At 42.8% G+C, this 24,535-nt stretch overlaps 1 protein-coding gene across 4 annotated transcripts in view; it reads right to left on the reverse strand.

Moving 5' to 3' along the window:
- Nucleotides 1-24,300, reverse strand: part of CASK (calcium/calmodulin dependent serine protein kinase) — a 410,160-nt gene extending 385,860 nt beyond the window's left edge. For 2 of the 4 annotated variants that reach the window (XM_067545148.1, XM_067545147.1), the window contains exon 1: nucleotides 22,898-24,299. In XM_067545148.1, the coding sequence (XP_067401249.1) occupies nucleotides 22,898-22,956 (59 nt within the window). In that variant the 5' untranslated portion in view covers nucleotides 22,957-24,299. Of the gene's footprint in view, nucleotides 1-22,897 lie in introns of all 4 variants that reach the window. The other 2 variants (XM_067545145.1, XM_067545149.1) reach the window with 2 other exon arrangements.
- Between the last annotated feature and the right edge of the window lie 235 nt (nucleotides 24,301-24,535).

Here is a 24,535-nt window from a genome sequence, read left to right on the forward strand (position 1 = left end):
GTAGATTTGCAGGGCTTTAGATATAAAATCTGGATTCGCATCCATCCGCCATCTGTAAAAATGGTCTGTGAATGCAGATATCTGCAGATATAATGCGGATATCCATGGATTTGCAGGGCTTTACTCATCACTCCACAGCCACATGTTGGGGAAGGAGGTGATGAGGCATGGCAACCTACAACTGAAGCTAGGAGCAATAACTTGAATAGTAGGGCATGGTGACCAATAGCAGCAGCTGGGAATGACAGCCCAATATTTTCCCAATCTTAAATTTGGAAATCCCCCTCTCACTCACTCACGTACAAAGAAGAATACATAGCTATAGCTTGTGAAGGGCAGCTGCAGACCTTTTAAGCATAGTTTCATAATACTCAACACACTTTGCCTGACAGGTTATCCTTTGTTGATTGGTTATTTGATTTTGTTTGTCTAAATATATTTTACTATTTGATTCTCTAATGCTAACTTAGACTGCTGGCCTTCCTCCCCTAAGGAGAAGCATTCCCTCTGTGTGAGCGCATGCATGTCAGGAGATGGAGGGACAGACAGGGTAGAACAGACAGCTTATGTCTGTGGCTTGGTGTTTTCTGCATTACTCTGAAGGTGAACAGGGAACACAGCACCGCCTTTGGGATTAATCCTGCTTCCAAGGGGGGAGTGAAACAAGGCTCAGAGACTGCTCTGAAAACATTTCCAGTGGCACGTACACTTCCTTGTCCCCAAAAAGGCAGGGCTTCTGTGTCTCCCGTCCCTCATGTGGGCCATTTTTAGGGCTCTCAGAGAAGATACTAGCCTAGGGCTCAAGGACGGGCTCCACAGAAGCTCTATAATTCTCTACTGCATGGGATCTACACAGGTCACATAGGTCTGTTTTCCTGGGAGGTCTCAGAGACCTGGGAGGTGCCCAGAGAAAGGGGACTCTGGGGCTTTTCAATGCCATGTGCTCTGTGACTGTGTTTGGGACAAAGGAAGCAGAAGCCTCATGGCAGAAACTATAAAATGCAGCTGTACCATCTCCATTTTGTTTTCCTTCCTGTTTCCTTCCTACCTCTGGATCAACTATTCTATACCTGAAGCTATGAAACAAAGGACTGAGACCCATCCAGGTATTTAATGTACTCCAGAGGAACTGTACAAGCCTGCAAACTCCACAATTCTCTTGAGAATCTGATATATATGGACTTTGGAGTTATTTGCATGCATCTGATTGCTTTGACCATTTAACATCTCTCTTCTTGTTTGTTTCTTTCCTTTTATAATAAACCTTTAGTTTTAGTTACTAAAGGATTGGCTGGCAGCATGGTATTTTGGATAAGATGGAAACAAAGTTTTAAGTAACTTCTCTTTACTGGACTTAGCTGCTGATTGGGAGCCAAAGACTGAAATGTAATAAGGGTGTATTTCTTGATGTAGCTTCATGATAACCAGTGTGGGAAATCAGTAGCACCGTTTGACTGGTCATGGAGTCTAACTTCAGTGTTACCCACCAGTTCTGGAAGAATCTGCTCTCCTTTTACAGCCTGTCCTGACCTTGACATTTTCAAGTGGGCTACCCTAGGCACGGACAGGTCACAACTTGAACTTTTGCCAGGGACACAAGACAGAGATGTTTTCTTCACAGGCAGCCCAAGAAAAACATTTTTCACATCTGCAGAGATAATACTCTAGCTATAGTACAACATCTATTTTACAAGACCACTAAGATGTGGTCTACACACATTTTTTGTACTAGTATTAAATCAATGCTACTTAGGGGTCTGATTTTTTTAACTGATTAGTTATGCTTGTATATCACACTAAGTTGTACCAGTATTTAAGTACAGTTAAAGCAATACAACTTTTTTTGTTTAAATTAAGCCCTAAGTAAACAAACAATTTACACAGAAACCATTGTTTCCATCCAGCAGCACAAAAATCTGCTCTTGGACAGACATTTATTAAAGCAGAATTTGGCCCTTATCCATTAAGGTAGATAAAACCATGGCATTCACTGCCTACATGCCTCTTACAATTTTTAATCCTGCAATCAAAAATTCTATTTCACTAATTCTCAGACAAATATTAACTCAGACTTCTACATTTCTTTTCACCTAACCCACTCCAAAACATGCGGATAAGGAAACTTTTTCACATCATCAAAACAACCTGCTGTAGTTTGAAGGGATACAATCTAGCTTGAATCATTTCTATACACAACTTTAATTTGTATAGTGGAAGGCAATACTTAAGATTACTTGAAGCAAAATAAGAATTGCAACCGAAAACTGCACAAAAAAGATCTCCCCCAGCCATCAGAAGGGTTTGCCTCACAGCCACTGACTCCACAAGCAGGCAGCAGCTAGCCAAGGAGACACATCGCTACTCTTCCCTGCTACATCAGCACTTCAGGGAGCAGGGCCAAATGGAAGGCAGAAAACTGGGGGGCACATGACCCCTCTGGTTGGGGGTCCGAAGGTTTGTCTATTTAAGTTTAGGGGTCCCTGGGTAACACAAGATTGAGAACCACTGTCTCAGACTATTCTCAACTTTTTTTTTTTTTTTTTGCTCCTCACTGACTGAAAACCCTATATGACAATGAGGCTGCTGAGCACAAGTTCCTTTTCGTCAGTACAATGTATATTATAATTGCTTATTAGGTTTGCCATGATCTTTGATTGGGATCTCTAAGGTATGTATAGAAGGAAGAAAGCACTAACCTCCTTGGGCCTATGAAAGATGAATTCATTTAAGGATGAAAGCCAAGTCGTCACCTTATCCATTGTGACCTATGATTTAGGGTCTGTCAATAATTTATGTTTTATGGTAAGAAATTAAGAAGTTTTGAAAAAAGGTCCACATTCATGCTACATTCAGAAAAGATTAAAACTAGGACTGATCTATATACAGTTTATGTACTGCTATATCAAATTTAGAACCAATTTAGATTAAACGTGATAAAAACCGCTAATGTGGACATAGTTACAAGAGTACAAGCCCTTGGAGTATTCAGCCAAAAGGCTTGAGATTGTGCCATTTGTTCCTCTATGTTGGAGCTGACCAAAAGTTAATCAGTGTATTTAGCCCAAGGAAATGGAAGTCACTGGGGCTTTTGATTTATCAGTCTGGGGAGACAGAAAGCAGAGGGAAACAGCTGTAACTGAGATTAGTCATATGGTTTTCCTCCTAAACAGTACTCCCAATCAAAATTTGCTCTGTGCTAATATTAATGAAACCTCACAGCAGTATTTCCCCCCCTCTCTGTAACTTAGCTAAGAATGCCTTATTTTATTGGCTTATGTTAAACTCTAGATAAGTCAAGCAAACTGTTTCTTTTAATTCCATTTTTTGTCAAGATTACTGCTTCATGGGTAATTTCTTGCAGATGTACCCAAAAGAAAAAGCCCCAAAATTCTAAGGAAAGGTGCTGAGGGGTAAAGAATTCCTAGGACCTGCGCCACCTGCACTCTCAGTCATGGACAAAGGTGCCCTATCTCAGTGACTTGTGTTACCATCAAACTGTGGTGGGGAAACAAGGGAAAATCTGGAAGACCAAGGACAAGTGGATGAAGGCATTTACATATTGGTGTAAAAATGCAATATTGTGGATCACTCCAGACGACTCTTATTACTTAGAAAAACCTTACAGCATTACCTAGAGTCCCTCATTTTTTCTTATTATTTCTCCTCACTCCCTCTTCCCCTTTGTTTTCTTAGCAATTGATACACTTCCACATTGTGATACAAACATAGGTAAAGGTGTTATAACCTACAGCAGTGATTCTCAGCCTTTATTTTTTAAACCCAGGGACCCCTAAACTTAAATAGACCATTGTGCAGATCCCCAACCAGAGGCAACCGTTTGGGAGGGGGGTCATGCACTCTCCCTTCCCCAGATTTCTGCCTTCCATTTGGCCCTGCTCCCAGGAGTGCTGATGTAGCAGGGCAGAGCAGTGATGTGTCTTCTTCGCTAGCTGCTGCCTGCTCATGGAGTCAATGGTTGTGAGGCACTCTCTTCTGGTGGCAGGGCGAGATCTTTCTTCTGCAGTGACACTGCTATTTTTGGTTGCACCCCCTCAAACCAGACAGGCTGGCTGGCCCACTGAGGTGAGTTGGGGGTGGAGGTGGTGCTCTCTCCCCAAACCCCGCCACCCAAGGCTGAAGCCCAAACTACGCCAGCAGGGGCTGAAGCCCTGAAACCTACTCATTGCCCCCCACCCCCAGGGGCCACAGACCACCGGCTAAGAACCAGTGCTCTAAACTACAATATAAAGTCAGTTTGTTCAATTTCCTGAAATCTGTATCATGTTCTGGAAACACAGAAGGTTGTGATAATTATATATTTATTATAAGTATCAAGTAATTAAGAGCTTGTTTTAAGAAGCTGTTACTGTTAAATGTTGGGTTTATGTTCAGTACTTGTAAAGAATAAAAAATTTGCAGAGGAGAAAGACATTACTTAGTGGCAGCAATATTCTGAGCTCACATCTCACTACTTCATTACAGTTAGCCAATGCACAGTATTTAGCCACAGACACCTCTCTCAAAGTGGAAAGGCAATTTAGTTTACATGTGGTTCAAGCAAACTACATTCTGGTTCCACCAACAACATAAACATGCAATACATTTAATACTTTTAGGAGCAACAGAACAAGTGTCTTCGAAACCTGGGAGCACAATTTTGAGCAAAACATTTCCCTGGGTTAAAACAATGATTTGTGAACTAGTATAAAACAATGGCTACACGTAAATATGTAAAGGGCTAATAAAACTTCTAAATCATTCTTTCCTCAGCTACCTCCACTCTCTCCCACAATATTCACCTTGCCCTTACTCAGCAATTTTCATAACTTGTCATTAATTCTATTGTGCACAAATTAAACAGATGCTTATTAGTCAGAAGTGGGTATAAAGAAGAGCCTTCCTTCTCTCCCCATCCACCCAATTTTATAGGGTCTCACTCAGGTGAGAAGCCCAGGCAGATCTCATTCTAACCCAATTAAAAAGGGCAGAGTTAAGTTTTCTACTTCCACACACGATCCTAGAAGGATCATCATTAGGAGAAGAATCCTCTCTCTTCTGCTGTTGCCCTTTCAATTCTAAACAGGAGCAATGAAGCTGGCCAGTTCACCATTAAGTTTCCTCTTCTGTAGAAGCAGAATGAGAGAGCTTGCAAGAGGAGAAAAGATAAAATACCACTGTACACGGATTAGTGGACAACTGCAGTTTTTAGAGCTAAACACAAAGGCATAATACTGTACAATTAATCTATGAGGAGGAAAGTTAAACACTGAAATTCTGTTGCTGTTCCATTGACCCTTCTGACAGGAAAACTGCACACTGTGCAGCCAATTTCTTGGGAGGGAGCAGCTCCTATTTCAGAGCGGTTTCAGGCTGGCTACAGACTCAGGGAGATAACACTGTCTAAACTGTTCACATTTTCAAGGGGTTTGTTTCCTGCAACCATGAGGGCTAGATTATTTTTTTTAAATTATTAAAGCTTTGATTTTGAACCCCAATTCTGCAGCAAACCATAGATTGCATGGAAGAAGTATTCCTGCTCCATGGCAATAAGAAGAAAAGATGCTGAATCTGAACACATCTCCTTGAACAGAGAACAGCCTAGAACCTGCCTGAACAGCAGTGGGTGGAAAGCCTAAGTGGAAGAAATCTCTCAAGATATACTAGTAATATTATTTGGAGTATGTTCATGTGAATGACTACACAAAAAGTGATGCTATGAAAAAAGACTGGAGACCAACATGAAGAAAGCTAGAGGTTGCTGTGACAAAGCAGATTCAAGACATCAAGCAGCTGCAGACTAAAAAAGGAAGCGCCTGAAAAAGAATGAAAGTTGACACAAACAAATTTATGGATTTAGAAGAGAGAAGAACAAAAAGGTATTAAAATACACTGAGATTCAGAGTGAAAGTGAAGTTCTTATAGTAAACAAGGACAGGGGAAAATAAAACTAATGTAGGAGGAACTCTAGATGTGCACTGATAGTTTCAGAGAAAAAGCAGAATCAGGAAGACGAATATATCCCTTGCCTTCCACTGCAGGTCATGCAGAGACAAGAAAAAAAATACAATCTTCTTGGGTCATCTTGTATGTAAATGACTACGATCTGGAGGCATTTTAGTAACATTTCAAAAGTAGTCCTTAAAACCATTGGGAATAAGTGGACCAGAAGTCTCTAGAATGTGACCACAGCAAGGGCAACAACCAGTGAAGGTAGTGTGCAGGATTGTAATAGTTAGAACAGTGTCACCATGAAAACAAAATAATAGGAGTTGATTAGCCCTAGTTGGATTTGTAACGTAGTTTGGGAGGAATCCAAGATGTGGCACTTTAAAGCTCCATTTGTCTTTTCTGATGGAAGTGGACATAAAGAAGTCTGTGTAACTCTGTTTACATGCACTTCATTTTAGGATACGTACTCTTTCAAATCCTGCTAACAGAAAATGTATAGGTGAGAGAGAAGTCGCTTCTCTTTGTACGTGTACAGATGAGCAGAATAGGGAAGGAAGTACCAATTCAAGCTGTCTTTCCTTTAAGATTTGCTCAAGACTTTTCTGCCACCAATATCCACTAAAGGAGAATAGAAGGAAACAAAATTAGGAAATGAAATTAAGTGAAATCTTAAACAAGATTTGAAGTTCACCTCAAAATCTTTTATTACTATGGGTATGCATAAAGACCTCATTTTTTATTACAGGTGCCAGACATTTCTTCTGCTTAAAATGAGCAATACCACTGGAAGTAATAACTATCACCAGAGTAAATTTTTAAAATGCATCTACTGTAAGCCTTTTACAGAATATTTTCTTAGGCAAATTGAGAATAAAATGGTTTAAAATAGCCTTTAACAACACATTTAGAAATGCAACATTCCATCAACCAGTATCTGTAGCTATCCCTTGTACTACTACACATTCCAGCAGTACATCTATTAGTTAATGAAGAGAATCCAACCACTTTTTTTTTTTTTTTTAATTAAAGATAAGCATCCTTTGTTTAACCCTTTCTGATAATGCCTAAGTGATTTTCAGTGCCTAAGGAGTTTTGACCTGCTGCTTTCTGATCTAGGGTAAAATTTTACAAGACATCTCGGTGATTTAGAAGCCTGAGTCCCATTTTCAAGTATGACTTAAACTCTTAAATTTCTGAGTGCTTAAGTAATCCAGGAGCTTTTGAAAACGTAACCCCTAATATTTAGGCAACTTCTGTATTAAGCCTTAAGATGGTATTCAGCATATAAACTTAGTATGCTATTGAAAAAACACAGCAAGCAAGTAATGATTCCTAACTTGGTTTCTCCACTCAGTTACTCCAATCAACTGAACTGTGTTTGCTCAGTTCTCAAACAGTAAAATTCAACGTGGAGAGACCAAGCAAAGAAAGTTTTTGCTCAGTAGGTGAAAGTTTAAAAAGCTATGAACAACTAAAATGGAAGGCTAGACTAGAAACCTTATACAGCCACCTTAACTTTCTCTATTATACAAATATCCGTGGAATTTTTTTCTTTTAAAAGAGCTCTACAGCCATATCTATTGGGGATAAGGGGGAGGCTCAAAGGCTGATATTTAGCAGGTTTTTCTCACGGAGGAAAAGGATTTTTGTGTGCTCCAGTGAAACGCTGACCTACAGAGAGAAGCTGGTGTTTAAAGAAAGTGAGAGGACTCCACAGTATTAATAGATTTTTCAGTTTCTGCTGGCGGTGGCAGCTTAGCATTTTAATCAGGCTTGGCCAGACCTTCATCTTCAGGAGAAGCAGAGTGGCCTGAAGTTTACCGTGTGCATTTTTATATCAGAGCTTAAAAACTAAGGGTCTGTGTATGCACTGCAGAATTCACAATACATCTCACAAGATCAGGTAGGGTTTTGTCCATATCATTGTGCCAAACCTCCCACCATCTCTGCTGCGGAGTACCAAAATTTCAGGTGGCCTGACACCATCAAGAGACTAGTGAAATTCCATGGTATGCAAAGGATTTAAATGTTCTATAAATGTAATAAATGCATATACCACTAGCTCTCTGGGACAAATGTCTCCTATGCAAGTAATTTAGCCTATTAACATGAATAGTAACTGTTCCTTAATAGTAGAACTATTAGCATAAATTTAGCAGATACCAAATAATTTGTGATTAACTAGATGCTAATTAAGTGTCAAATTCTAAGATTTTTTTTTAATAAACAAAAGACCAAATAAAATGTATGGAGTACTTTTCCTCAAAGGCTCAGTCAAGGAAGGTAGGGTTCCACAGAGATCTTCCCAAATACTTCCTGCTTATGGCATATACACAGTCTATTTGTAGTATTTTGCAAGCTAGCATAGCTTCTAAACAATGGAGACTGTAGCTCCCACTATCCTCTTTTAAAAGATATTAGTGGAAAAACAAGAGATCCTCAAACTAAGAGTTGACCACATGCTAGAAGCTGTTTCATGAATCACCTCCCCCGTCCCATTTAGGATTACACAGACCACCTCCTTTCCCATACAAGTCTATTGCAACTCTGATTTTTATATGGCAAAGAAATTAGAAAAATATTTTTAGGTTGTCTTTAATACAATTAACATTTTCTTTTCTCCTTTTTGAAAGGAATTAGTCACACTGGCCAAATTTTCCAAACTGAATCCAAAGTTAAGGTACTTAATTGGGAAAATACAGAGTGACCTGATTTTTAGAAGTGCTGAAGTCACCAGAATATGTGAAAAAGGTTTTCAGGTCTCTCACTAAACTGAGGCAATACAGATTATTGAAAACGCTGGGGAATTTTGGCAAATTGTCAGAATCTGATGAGAAAGGGCACCTGTACACATATCCTGCAAATTAACCGAATCAAAGGAATACCCTGAGCTGAACAACAGCTACAAAACATTGACTGCTTTCCAGTTTGAAGTGCTTGTAAAATGAGAAAAGAATTGAGATATTTAAGATTAGGCATGCACCTCCTGATAGTTTGAGTAACATGAACAGCAAAAGAATAAATTCCTAAATATGGCTAACGCTCTAGAACTGGAGGTCCAAAGAATCCAGTTAACTGGTTTTCCAGAGTCCATATCATGGTTTCACTTTCTCCAAGATAGGAAGTGAAGGGAAGACATGAAACTGACTATTGCAGATGACAGAAATGAATTCCCAACAACACTCAGAAAAGATGTCTGATAACTAGGGCCCTACCAAATTCATGGTTCATTTTGGTCAATTTCACGGCCAGGGGTTTTTAAATTAGTCAATTTCAAATTTTCAGATGTTTACATCTGAAATTTCATGGTGTTATAAAGGGTGGGGATCATGATCCAAAAGTAGGTCATACGGAGAGGGAGGTTCACAAAACTGTTAGGGAGTTGCAAGATTGCCACCCTCACAGCCACAGAGCTTTCTGCAGCTGGTGGAGGTTCCTGAAGATGGGTCTGATCTCTCATCTTGCTGCTGGAAACGCCTCAGTCAGGGGCTTTTAGCTGCTAGTCCCAGCCAGGCTGGGAAGGGACAGAACTTCCTCTTCCCCTACACAGCTACTCTCAGGGAGAATCAGACCCACCAGGTCTGTTACCACCAATAACACACATTTGTTCATTGATTAATGCAATGACATTCTGCTATTCAGGGAGAACAGAGAAGGGCAGGAAGCACTCTGGCATCAGGAAGAAACCTTGGCTTTGGAGGCACTATTGGTTTCTGATCACTGGAGTCCTGGGGTTGTGGAGTCTCTGGAACCAAGATGTGAACTTGGATCCATTAAGGGAAATATAAAATAACACTCCCTGAGTGGCAAAAGGATAATGTCTTTCTTACCAAAAAGTTGTTCTTTTCAACACAGCTTGATCCAGGATATCCCAGCACAGATGTTTCCCTCCTTGAAGAGGTTACCAACCTTCCCACACCTTAAAACAATGATCCTTTTGGCCAAATAAATTGTTGGTTCACAGAAATGACCAAATCCCAATACTGTAGCACATAAAAAAATCTGATCCCAATTAAATGTTTTCCCGAGCCTTCTTAATATGACCATTCAGGACGGTTTCTCAAGACCCCTACCGTAACCACTTTACCATTGCTTTTGCAGTGGAGCTCACAGTAGAAATGGCAGTAAGAGCCTTACTAAATCATTGCTTCTGCAGAAATTAGATTCTCATTTATCATCATAGGTTCTTGGCAGTCCCAGAGCATACTATACATCTAATTGCTGTATGCAGAACCTGCAGCGTCCTACAAGAATCAAAGCATTCTTTTTTGCAGCCTATAAATTTTACAACAAAAAAATACATTAAAAACATTATTTTGGTTACAAAATCAACCACTTGAAAGTTAGAAAACGCCAGATTTACAGTTGCCTGTTCAACCTTAATTTGACCCCCTTGTGCTCCCACCATGTGCACTGAGTGAGGCAGGGCTCCTCATTCCAAAGTAGTATGTGGTATTATTAAAGATTACAAATACACACACGAGAACCAAATTAAAGTTGCATGGGCAACCATAAACCTGATATTTCTTAACTTTTTGTTGCCTGACTTCACAATCCAAACATTTTTTTAGTCTTTTTGTGTATGCAATTTCCTAGGGTTTTTTTTTTTTTTTTGGTTTTTGATTTTGTAAAAGGACAAACAAACATTTTATTACGTATAACTAACAACCTTCCTATCAGGCATCATCATGGGAATTTCCAGCAGACTTTTACCACTTGAAATGCCAGACTAAATACATTAGGTGGCCACAGGAAAAGGCAGATATACAAAGGAGGTGGGAAATGTGGGAAAAACTAGGCTAGTGGCACCATGTTGGCTCAGTCTAATGGTGGTCAGGACTCGGGAGGGAGCCTGGCCCAGCTCTCCTGGGAACTGGGGGAGCTCCTGCACCATGTGATGTCCCAAGAGAAATGATGGGCTGCTGGGGCAGGGTTACAGGTGCCTGGCTTGACTCTCTCCCTCAACCTACTGGGAGGTGTGCAAGTTCCTGTTCTATGTCAGGCCCTTGGGGGGATGGAACACCAGAGTATATGCTGGGTCAGGGTGTGGGTTGTTGGTGGAATCCCAAACTGGCTCTCCTCAATCCCCAGCTACTGCTATTCTGGAATCATCCAGGCATTCCCAGCACGTCTGCTGCTGCTGCTTTGGGCAGCGTCATGGGCCTGGCCTTGGAAATCTTTCTGCATGTTTATGGTTGCGGCAGGCTATCAAAATTTTCCTGAGGAATGCAAGTGAAAGAAGGGTAATGGTGATTTTTATCACTGTGAACCTGTCTACATGGGAACTTCTTCCAATCATAAACCACTATAATTAAGATCCTCCTTAATTTGAGATATTGAAGATCCCGCAATATTAGGCTTCCACCGCACTTTTGATTGGCTTACTTTGCACAGTCCACAATTTTGCACAGACATTGTTCCCCATTAATATAATAGAAACTCATTTATCCGAGCTGATAGCAGCTTGGGCTCAGGCTGTCAGCCCTGGGCAGCTGGAGCTCACACTGTCAGCCGCACACGTTAATGACTATCATATAGTTGCAGCAAAATGCTTGGTTATCCAAAAAATTAGCAGGCATAACATAAAACTTGAATGTTTATACTATGCCAGCATATTTTTCTTAAACAAATAGGTCTTCTCTGGCTTTTCCAAATTACCACCAATTAATAAAGGCCCATTACTACTTTTCCACGATTTTCCATGTCTTGTCTGCAACTGAGCTGCGATTATTTGACAATCAATGCAATTCCAGTAAGGCTTTAGCTATAATGGTTTAACTATAGCCATATCATTAAACTGCTATACTGGTATAACTCCACGTCTGGACACTTATTCCGGAATAAAAGCAGCTTTTTTCAGCTTGGCTTCCCCACTTCCAAAGTGACAAACTAAACTGGAAAAACTAAACTTACCTAATTTAAACTACTAGATTTTTACTGCTAGCTTCCCATGTGGACACTTATTCCAGTATAACTTTCCCATGTAAACAAGCCTTACATAACTTGCTTTATCCAAATGCTTTAGAAAAATACAAAGTGTTAAACAGAATGAATGTATAACAAATGTTAAGATTCAACAAAGAGTTCAAACAACCCTTTAGTTCTAAAATTTTCCAGGAAAGATAGAAATATATGAGACGTGTTAGGAATGAAGCCAGTGTCTGCCATGGTAAGCATGCATTGGGCATCTGGAGGAACAAGCAAATGAGACACACCAGTAGAATTCCTCTGCTGAACACTACTGAGACAGAAAACTTATGGGACTTACCGACAAAGGACATATAAAGAGCAGCCTCGGAAAGAGAGGGGAGGAGTGACAGAGTCTTGTTCATGCCTTAAGTGATGTCTAACAGCACAAGAAGGATTCCAATTCAAATTAATCCAAATGGAATTTCACGGGACAAATAAAGCACTACTATAGTCAGAAGGGTTCCTCCTTGCTGAATATCAAAGGTCTGCTGCAAATAATGAAGATATTCATGCCTCTCAAAGAAAAGGTCACAGGAATCATTTTAATAGGTAGGTTGTTTAACACTTAATTATGGAGTCACTACCAGGTCTTCCCAATAATATATATCCTAAGGTCCAGTCTTCACGAAGTACCAAACTAGTTATACCAGTACAATCCTTAGTGGTTCTCAACCTACAACGGGCCACATATGCAGCTCTGTATGTGTTATATGGGCTGCATCCACACAATATATATACCACCTGTACATATTAAAAAAAAAAAAAGGTTTAGTTTTTGTTATAAGACAGCAATACGATTCAAGTCATATAGTACCTTTCATTTCAACACTGGCAAATGTCTACCAAAAGCATTTTAAATTAGCAGAATAAGTCAAAATTAACTGTTAAAATTAATTTACTGTAAGGGTGCATAGCATGGTGTATTGCCACCCTCGCTTCGGCGCTGCTGCTGGTGGCAAAGATGAGCTGAGCACCCGGAGAGCACAACTGTGGAGCCTGCCTGCAAAGATGGGGATCCCTGCTTGGTGCGGGGTGCCCTCCCAGCCAGGGACTGCTTCCCAGGCATCCAACACCCCAGACAGTGACTATGCCCCCAGCGTCCCAGACCCTCCTCTCCACAACACTGGGCTGGAACCCATGCCTGCCCTGCATAGATAGGGTGTCCTGTCTAGGGCAGAACAGTCCCCGAAGAGACTGCCCTCCATGCACCCAGCCCCACACTTAGGTACTTCCCCCTAGTAGCAACTGCCCCCAGCAACCCCAAGGACTGCTCCCCAGAACTCAACCCCCCATCCAAGGACTGTGCCCCAGTATCTATCCCCTCATTCAGGGATGCCCCCAGCCACCAGTCCTCACACCTAGAGTCTGTCCCCCATTCACCAGCTGCACCCCCATCTCCTTGCCGCAGCACCCCCCATCCACTGGTCTCCTATCTCAGCTGCACATAGTTCAGTGATGCAGCCCGCCCTGCCCACCTGCTGCTCCAGTCCTAGTGCCAGGGAGCCTACTCCAGCTGAGGTCACTGGACCTGCAATCCTGCAGGTGTTCCTCCTGTCCTGCCCCAGCTACGGCCACGGGGATATCATGGATCACAGCTGTGTGCTGACTGGGCCGCAAGCAGCCTGCAGGCCACGAACCACTGGTTTAGACTCATGATGATTGCCTAGTCTAATGTGGCTTCCTAGTGAATGCTGAAAAGGTCTCCAAATGAGCTTAAGGTCTGGAGCTCAAAGCCCTACTGAACCTCCTAAGGACAGTAATTCTGAAGGTTTGTAGGTGAGGTGAAATGTGCACCACCACCACCAGACTTCCTTTCTCCTCTGCCCTCAGATTCATCTCAACCCAGCCTCCCCTGTAAACCACCTTTACAGTCCACAGGAAATGCACATTAGGAGTTACGCAGGAGGATATATCAAGGTTAACAGAGGACTCTGTGAAGCAGCAGAGCAAAAGCTCAAATCCAGTGAAACAACTACACAACCAAGCCACAGGAGAGAGACTTTCTATTCAGGTCCCATAATACAAAATAGTGAAAAATCTTGCCACTATCAAATGGAAATCCTAAGCCTGCAAAAAAGAGAAAGAGAATCATGCAACATCAGAAATCTACCACTGAATAGAAGACAGACAGTCATGACAAACTGACACAGGGGATCCCTAACATAATAACCAAATAAGGACGTTACAACTGTCAGAATTACACCGAATTCTGACCAAAGATTCTAGTTTGGGGGGATGGTTTGCGCACGCTCTCTCTCTCACTTACACAACTCTTTTTATAGTTGTCATTCTAGTACAATATTTTGACTCAGTTTCAGAGCAAGGAAGCATTGCTTTCTGTCAAATTAATAAGTCCAAAAAGCATCATCATAATCCATTCTCAAACTTGCAAAAAAATTCTAAAATAATTTTTTACTTGGAGGACTGCCACTCTTAAATCTGGCTTGGTTTAAAGATAAAATTTAAGTTGACACTAAGCTTTTCTGGAAGTTCCCTTCCCTTAACTGAATGACAAGCTACATTCGGGATCTGTTCACAGGTGGACATCTATATTTGCAAAGAGGCTTTATTTTTATTTATTTTAAATTGTAGGTCTCCAACGATCTTCGGATGTCCTAACTTAAAGCCTTCAGGGTCTACAAGCTATTTTCATGCTGTTGTTCTAAAAATCAAATCACCTAATCTTTGCCCTTGTGAAATAACTCATGTAGGAGAGGTTTTTGCTACAAATTGACAATGTTAGAACACTCTGTGGTGATTACCTATTTTTAGTGTCAAGATTCATAAAATTCTTTAAATGAATTGAACATCTGGCACAAAACACCTACTTTAACCTCACACCTAGCCTATTAATTTGGAGGCCAATATCAGTGGATTTTAGACAGGATACCGAAAGTCATTTTAAAATGGAAACTAAATTGCCATCTTAACTGTCATAGTAACAGTTACCTACGCCAGGGGTCAGCAACCTTTGGGAAGTGGCCTGCCAAGTCTTCCCCCCACCCCTCTCCTACGTGTTGTGGGCCCAGCGACCTGGTCAGGAGCTGCTCCTGGCCCTAAGCAGCGACATGTGGTAGCCGCTCCCCTCTCCCGGCACCGCCCATTTTCCCCACCTCCCACGTGACATGGGTCCAGCGCCACCAAAATTATACAATCCTGACATGTTCCACCCAAAATCATCTCGCGTGCTACATTTGGCATGCGTGCCACAGTTTGCCAACCTCTGACCGACGCATACAATGTACATAATACAACATTAAATGGTTTAAGAATATTAATCAGTTGCAGAGATACATATATTTAAGCATTACAATTTGTAAGTTGTTAAATGAAGGACGGCAATATTAAAAAGGAAAGTATTTTTCGGAGCAAAATTTAAACTTGACATGACTACTGAATATTAAGAACTAACTTTTGCTAAACACCATGTTAGGATTAATATGGCCTGATTTCCTTTAACTTGTACCATGATATCTACACAAAAGATTACAGGACTATAAAAGTCATCAACAACATCGTAAACAAAAACCACAGGACAAAATGCAATTCACCTCTTTTATAATGCTATCTTGTCCTTTGCTGTAACAAGTCAGAAAAAGGAAGGTTTTATAAAGATTTAAGCCAGAATGCAGCAGCTTGCCAAAGATGCACTGAAAGGAGCCTGATTACCAAGAAGAGGTGCTGGCTAATAAGTAACATTCCAAATAAGTAGATACCTAGGTTCCAACGCCAAATGGGACCACTGATCATCTAGTCTGACCTCCTGCATAATACAGGCTATAGAACATCCCCAAAGTATTTCCTATAGCATCTCTTTTAAAAACCATCTACATTTTATCTAAAAATTGTTAATGATGAAGAATCCGCCAAGACTTCTGGTAAACCGTTCCAATGGTTAATTACTCTCACTGTTCACAATTTATGCCTTATTTCCTGTCTGAATGCGTGTATCCTGCTATACCTTTCTCTGCTAGTCTGAAGGGCCCACCATCAAATAGTTGTTCTCCATGTAGATACTTACAGACTAATCAAGTCACTCCTTAACCTTCCCTTTGTTAAGCTAAATAGATTGAGCTCGAGTCTGCCTCTGTAAGGTCTAAGCTACACTAGAGAGTTTTGCTGACCAAAATCAGCTTTGACAAAACAAACATGTTGTACACACTGCCTGTGTGGCTGCCGAGCTCCGTGCAAGGGAGCTGAGAGACCAGGCTCTCAACTCCCCACACTGCCCCTCTTAGGTCGGTGGAAATGCTCCTGGTGAGGACCCACTCCACCGACCCAAGGAGGGCAGTGTGGACATCAGCAACCTATGTTAGCTGGACTTGTTTTTCAAGCATAGACAAGGTCTGAGGCATGTTTTCTAATCCTTTAATCAGTCTCATGGCTCTTCTCTGAACCCTCTCCGATTTATCATCATCATCCTTTTTCAATTGTAAACATCAAAACTGGACATAGTAGTCCAGCAACAGTCATACTAGTGCCTAATACAGAAGTAAAATAACTTTTCACTCCTACTCAAGATTCCCATTTATGCATTCAAGGATCATATTAGCCCTTCTGGACGCAGCATTACACCGGGAGCTCATGTTCAGCTGATTATTCCCTATTACCCCCAAATCTTTTTCAGCATAAATGCTTTCCAAGATAGAAATCCTCGTCCCCATTCTATAAGCATTTAGATTTAGCCATATTAACACACACATTGTATCAGTGTCCTGTCCTCTTCACTATTTACCAACCCTCAATTTGTGTGTCTTCTACAAACTTTAATCAGTCATAATTTTGTTTTTTCTTCCAGGTCATGGATAAAATGTTTAAAAAAAAAAAATAGGGTCAAAATTTGATCCCTGCAGGACCCCACTAGCACACCTGCACAATGATGATTCCCGGTTTACAATTACATTTTGAGACCTATGAGTCAGCCAGCTTTTAATCATTTAATGTGTGCCAATCAATGTGTTAAGCAGGACTTGAACCAACTAAAAGTAGGGAATTCAGAGTATGACCCTGTTTGTGCTACACACAAAGTCCATGCAACCAAACCATATTATAGACATAAAAACGTTACTTACTACCATAGGATTATAATATGGTTCTGTACTAATAGGCCTTTCCTACACTATCCTGTCTTCCCATAAAATCTACCAGTGATACCACCACCAGTGCTGCTCCACAAGTGACAGCAATGATGGGAGTGCTAGAGTAGACAAGGTGCTATGGCCATCAATCTTGTCATCTAGTAATTCTCTAAACTAGGTTAGACAATACGGGAGTCTGAACCCCGGCATCGGGTCTAAACAAGCATTTTCACTAGTAGCAGCAATAGCATGAAAAAGCCTAACTCAGATACAGTTTTAAATAAGCATACACTAAAATGTGGTTCTGTAAGGCAACTAAACACGCTCCAGCTACAATGGAAATACAAATTTAAATTGCAAGGTGTAAGAAAGTCAAACTCTAAATAGAAAAAGTTTTAAATGAAAACCACCATTACAAGAACTTAATTGAATGCATGTATCTGCCAAATGGAATCTTGAGCTAATTGGATTCTGTTGAAGGAAAATATGCTATTACCACCGCCAGCTTTAACCAACTATTCATTAAAAACAGCTCCCCCATTCATCTTAAACATCTTCTCTGTTGCACAAGATAGGTAAACTTTGCAGAAAAAATATTTTACAGAAAACGGATTGAAGATTTGTAAGTTTGTGCAAACTTTGTAGTAAACAAAGAAATTAACTGCAAGTACAGAAATATAAAAATCCTACAACCATGGCAGAACTCTGTTTCCTCCAAACTATTACATGACAAAGTAAAAGAGTGATGAAACCACCCCCACCCCCTACAAAAATCTCAATCACTTTATCCAATGCCTCAAAAACAGATCAGGACCTAGATTTGACCAGATCTGAGATCATCTGTGATAGGACCTAAAGAAATCACTGTAAATGCTTTACCTGATGTCAGCCCACAAAGGGCCGAAACATCAACTATCTTGCCATTGCTCAGAGCTTGTATTAGTATTGTAGAAGAATAAATCATATCAACTCCAGTGTGGAAAGCAGTATCATCAGATATCTCCATAGTTCTCAGAATTAATGCACTCGCATTTTAGACAGAAAGATACAATTTTTTTCATACCTTAATTTTTGGAGGGGGAGGATACTGAATAACTTTGTTTATTGTTCGGTTTCAGTTTTCCTTTTATTGTTTGTTAAAAACCGTCATTACAGTTCATTGTTTACTTTACCATCCTGTTGTGTGTCAAACACAAAAATAAATTAGTACGTAGCAGAAGGCATATTGACAGCCAGTAGTGTTCTCAGCCTTGTGCAAGTAAAAACAAATGAGAAATTAAAGACAGAGGTTAAATTGTATTATTTAAATTCTCACATCTGAATAGCTAAAGCCATTAATAACACAAGAGAACTTTTTGAAAAATACAATTTTAATTTTGACAATGTCCATTCAACATGAATTTACTGCAGAGTAATTCATTAGACTGAAATATTTACAATTAAGGCATTCTGATAGACATCAGTGTAAGTAACTGCAATGAAAGCAATCTGTAGTCTATGTTGTTGGGAAAAATCACAGACAGTCTCCATGTTAGCATTAGATGAGTGCCATAGATCAATGTGAATCTTAGAATACCAGCAAATCAAAGCCAGACCCACGCTGAAACTAAATCCTTACACAGCAACAATTGAAAACAAACCCATATTGAACATAGAATACATGTTTTGGTCTTGTATGTTCAGTACCTATGGTCTCTCTTCTATATTAAAAGGAAAGCAGGCATTATTTTCCGCCTAAATAAACGTATTGCATATAGTACAGAATGAGCTTAAATGATTTTCATGGCAACACCTCAGGTGGTAAAGCTTTACCCATTTTAAGTTTTATACAGTATGCAGTTTTAACATTACACTATATGTTGTGGTCAGAATGAAGGTTTTATGTAAAAAAATGCACTTAGCATGATTATCTATGAATTATGAATCTAATTCACTGCCTCACCATTAGAATGAAAACGCTTAAATATTTTAGCGTATATCCCTCTCAACAGCCAAGGAGAGTTGCTTCCAAATAAATCTTTACAAAGAAAGTCTTAAATATTTCTCTCTAACTCACCTCACTGCCACTTAATTTGAGATAAACACATTTGTAAAGGCTCATATATAGATACTCCCTAACTCTTTACTCTAGGCCAAGCCCTAATCAGAGTGCATTTGGACATGCACACGTTTGTCAACAATACAAGACTTAACCTAGTATTGGCACAGTAATATGACTAGGGCCTTATCAAATTCATGGCCATGAAAAATAGGTCACGGACCATAAAATTAGACCTAGCCTGTAGCCTGAAATCTAGTATTGGATGGGTGAAGGACAGGTAGGGCTGGGTGCTCTTACTGTGCATCAGGCTCCAGCTGCTAGTCACAGCCAGGCTGGGGAAGAACAGGAATTCCTCTTCCGCTGCATGGCCACTCTTGGTGAGGAGGAGGGCGGGAGGGAAATAAATCAGATCCACCTCCACCTCTAGGAGCCACCCCAGTCTGCAGGAAGCTCCATGGTTGCAGCCTTCAGAGCCCAGTTGTGGAGCTTCCTGCAGCCAGAGGAGGGTCGGATTTCCCCCACCTCCTGGACAGAGGTCATGCAGGAAAAGAGGAGTCCTGTTCCCCCCCAGCCCAACCTGGACTAGCAGCTAGGAGCCCCTGGTGTGGGCTCTCCCAGCAGCATGGGAGAAATCAGACCCACCTCCACTATCGGGAATATCCCTCAGCTGCAGGAAGCTCTGTAGCTGCTGCCTTCAGAGCAAGACAGTATAGAAGTGAGGGTGGCAATCCCATGATATCAGCACAATAGCTGTGTGTGTCCCCCCACAATCCCCTTTTGGGTCAGGGACCTCCAGGGTTACAATACTGTGAAATTTTAAATGTAAACATCTGCAAACATAAATTGACTAACTTTACAACCTTCTGGCCCTGAAATTGACCAAAATGGACCCTGAATTTGGTAGGGCCCCAAACATGACCAATGCTAGCATCCTAAAAGGCACCACTGAATTTTAAATGAAAGGCAACAAGGTTTAACAAGGTATAGATGTTTTATGGTTCTGATTATTTATGTAATATTTGTTTTATTTTTAGGGATAAAGAGCTATATTATGTGATGTATACAAGTGAAAGTCTCTCCTCCAGTGTATTCTGGATGATACCCTTTGACAAACATATCTATTCCCTGCTCTCCTTATACTCCTTTCCTCAAACATCCCTTCAACATGAATAAAGCTTACCAACGGAATTTAAGCATGGGAAACACTACTCAACTGTTCTCTGGCTGTTTATTATCACAACCTCAATTTCAATCAATTCATTTGTATGAGATTACAATGTAATATATTCCAACAGACTAAAAACTACAAATATTTGTCCATTGAAACAACAAGTACACAGGTAAGAATGGCTTATTTTCATTACAATTTGGTGAACCCAGAAGTCTAACCCCATACACTCTACTTTTGTGTGTTAGCTGGGAGATTAAAGCCCATGAAGGCTAGGTTTCCAGATCAACAGAACAGAAATACAAGGATATACTTCTAACATCTGTTCAATCCCTGAAGATGTGTAAAACACTAACACTATCTAGTTCTCCTTTCCATAGAAAGACGTTTTCATGAGAACTATGTAAGATGGCAGTAGTAGCCACCCATTTGGAAAAAATAAATTATACACATTTTAAATATTTCATGTGTCTGAAATGCAAATCAAGACCAGGTGTGCTGCTTTGCAAGAGCTAAATTACTGTATTAATCAGGAATAAGTCACAGGAACATGCAAACATTTCATTGTTGTTTTACTGACAGATGTTTAGTAAGATGCATATGCAGCAATACAAATCAGTTTTACACTAGCCTGCCTCGGACTACTCAAAAATGAATAAACCTCATAGATCTGAGGTGGTGTAAAGTAAGAAACTCCAACTATAGCCTCCAACAGGTATCTTTGGGATATTATTCAAGTGACAATAATACTGATCACACAAATAATGGAGTAGTTTATTAAAATGGTCCTCTTAAGAGGAATGACATCTTTCTGACCTCTACAAAAGAAGCTGACTAAGCAATCATAACTAGTTAGCAGGGCTGACAGCATGATGACCCAACCTATTTCTTGCTACAGTGCTGTGTCACCTTAACACTACTCTGACACTATTAACCTATTTACATTACAAAGAACACTGTCTTACAGACCATGTGATTCAGGAAACACTGAAATATTCCTTTAAAGTTCTGTAAATAATTTAGAGCTTGTGTTATCTTTTCAGAAGCGTTTGCACACAAAATAAGAGTCATTTTATACTTCAAAATATTTACAGCCATCTTTGGGTAACACGCTCTTTGAAAGGTGTTGATAAACACTAGGCATATATATTATACCCTTTTTATTAATCTTAACTGAATCTGAGTAAAATACACAAGGTACTATAATTCACACACAATACTGTCACCTGAAGAAATCTTGTGACACAACATAATACATGAACAGCAGAAGCTATTCTTCCGATAGTACCAGTTTCATCCAATTTCTTAACCACAGAAGCTTTTCTCCACTTGATGAGCATTAAGTAAATCAGTTAAACCATTTTTTGTGCTAACACATATGTCCCTTTAAACCTTTATAGTTGACATGGTTTTATAAAGGCAATCGGCAATGTTAATACAGTTGTGCTCTATGATAAACAATAAATGTAAAGTGCCCAAATATTTGTATTTAATTAAGAAAAAGCTATCTGACATAAGACTGACATGTTGGTGCAATGCTGAGGAAAGAGGAGTATTTTAGCCCCGGTTTTCAAGTCAAACAAGTATTGACATTTAAACTCACATAGTCATTGCAAAATAAATAATTAAAAATATAAGACCACAGCACTTAAAAACAAGAGAATATTGTAACTAGTCATCCAGACACAAGGCTTCCAGAAGCCACTGTCAACAACAAATGGAAAAGTTTCACCACTAAAACACCTACAACATCAATTTTTGAATGAGAAACATGCATAAAATTAGGAAGTTATAAATCTCTTCAAATATGGTGCATCTCCCCGTTCATGTCCATTTTGCAACCAAAACATAAGCCCCGAAGATACGAAATGTGAGAGAAGGCTGATAAAAGGTTTCAATACTGGACAGTCAGCTTCAATTTCCCATCATCTTCCTGAGCAGACTAATTCCTAGTATAATTACACAACTAAGATCAAAGGGAGTGGGGGGGGGGGAGGGCTCGGGCTGTCGTTTTCACACACCCTACACCACACTGATGAGCGACACCAGTCCCCGCGGTGCCACGTTAACACAGCTATCCCAACTTGGCTGTGATGCACGCCCTGACCATCGGTTCAACGGCAGTTGCATAATAAGCCTCAAAAAAAGGCCAAGCTCTCCCGAGTCCTGCGTCGCTCCCCCGCACCGGCGGGCACCGCAAAGAGATTCACCCAGGGGCTGAGCCTTACCCGAGTATCAGCGGCATAGCCGCCAGCGAGCTGGTGACCGCCGCGCAGCACGGCCCAGGGAGGCACCTGGCCAGCGGCGCCCCAACGCGCGGACACCCCACGCAGAGGCGGCTCCACCGAGGAGCCTGGCCCTGCCCCCGGCAGTCACGGAGCCTGGGAAAGCGGCGGCGGCGGCGGCGGCTGCAGCCGGGCTGGGCGTCGGAGGAGCACGGCGGCCGGAGGAGATAGCGGGTCGCTTCTCCCCTCCGCGCCCATGCTACGAGAGGCGGGCGCCGCCGTGGAGTCACCGCGGCCGCACGCAGCGGGGGGGAGCGGGTGACACACGGGCGCGGCGGCGGCGGCGGCTCAGGTGGGCGCCGAGCGGAGCATCCCTCTCTCCCCGCGCCGAGGAGCCGGGCCGGGCCGAGCCGAGCCGGGCCGCTCGCTGCTGCCGCCCCCACCACCGCCCCCCCGCGGAACTTACTTGCCGATCACCTCGCACAGCTCGTACACGTCCTCGAACAGCACGTCGTCGTCGGCCATGGTCCAGGCGGGGGGGGACCCGCCGGAGAGGCGGCCCGGGGGAGGGGGGCCCGCGGGCACGATCCTCTCCGCGCTCCCCGCCGGGCACCACCTTCAATCCCAGCCTCCTCGGCCGCCGCCGCCGCCGCCGCCCAGCCCGCCCGGGGGCTCCCACGGCCACGCCGGGAATCCCCGCTCCTCCTGCGGGCCGCGGCCGCCCCGCGCGCCTCACGCTGGCTCCGGGCTCCGCGACCCCACCCCGCCGGGCTCCCTCCCTCCGCCGGCAGCGGCTCCGGCTAGCGGCGGGGCGGAGCGGGCAGCATGCAGGGGCCGGTGTAGTAGCAGAAGGCAGCGCCGCCTCTCCCTCCTCACAGTGCACGCGCGCGGGGAGGGAGGGGGCCCCGCGCGCGGCCCCGAGCGCACTCCGGGAGGAGCGGCGATAAGCGCTTTACCGGCGGGCAGGCGCGCGCGCGCGGCACCATCGACACTCTCCCAGCCTGTCACGCAAGCGAGAGAGCGAGCAGGCGCGCGCCCGCCACCAAGCACGCACGCGGGCTGCTCCTCTCTCTCTCTCTCCCTACTCCCTCCGCCAAGCCCCCCCCCTCGTCACATCGCAACCGCGCGCAGAGCCACGCCCACTATTCCCTCCGGGAGAGCGGGATTAGCCGCTGTGCGCAGGCGCGCCACGGCCCCACACAACGTTACGTCATGTGGGCGGGCAGAGAGCAGGGTGGAGAAGGACGGCAGGCTGAGGCTCCAGCCACGTGAAGCTCGCGAGTCAGGAGAGCGCGTGCGGGTCACTCGCTGCCCGGGCCGGGCTCCGAGGCGGCAGGGGCGGGTGTGCCCCGCACCGAAGCATGGGGCCGGGGGAGGGACCCGTCGTGCTTGGAGGCCGGGCCGCGACCCCGGGCGCAGGCGATTATCGGAGGCCACCAGCGCCCCGCTGCAATCAGTGTCACGCGCAGCGGTGCTTGCAGCGGCTGCTCCTGGGCCCGCCTTAGGGGCTCTCTGCCCGGTCCCCCGGCGCTGCGCTTTGACAGTCCCTCGCGGGAAGTTAGCAGGGCAGGGAAACTGACGAGACAGAGCGGGCAGCAGGTGAGGGCAGCTGCTCTCTTCTCGCCTCGGCCGTGAGTGCTGCTAGACGGCAGTGGGGCGGGCCAGAGAGAAGTCGGATCGCTGTGGTGTCTGTACCCCTTGGTGTCTGTACTCCTTGGCGTTTTCAGTTACTTTGCTGTTCGTCTACTGAACCAGCCCTTTAAAGCGTCATTAGAGCCCGGTCCAGAGGATGGCCAAAGTCGTTTCCAGTAAGATAGGAGCAGTTTCAGAAGGAATGTGTATATCCTCCCCCCCCTGGCCCTAGTTGAGCCCCTGTAGAAAAGTAGAAAAGACATCACCTTACTCGTCCCCAGAGCCTGCATATTTCCTTTTTAAACAGTGCTCTTTAAGGGAGCATTCTTGCTGTATCATTTTCTTCGCCTGCATAAAAAAGTAGTAAGGTAGCTTTTTTTCAATTTAAAGCTCATGGCTGCTCCATTCTGTTCCATTAACCTTTTGGAATTATACAAAACCCACACTAGAAGCATATTCTAAATTACTTCAA

This window comes from Emydura macquarii, unplaced genomic scaffold (genome assembly GCF_026122565.2).
Source record: "Emydura macquarii macquarii isolate MOO-44397 ecotype Brisbane River unplaced genomic scaffold, CSIRO-AGI_Emac_v2 contig_1043, whole genome shotgun sequence".
Taxonomy (NCBI): Eukaryota; Metazoa; Chordata; order Testudines; family Chelidae; genus Emydura; species Emydura macquarii.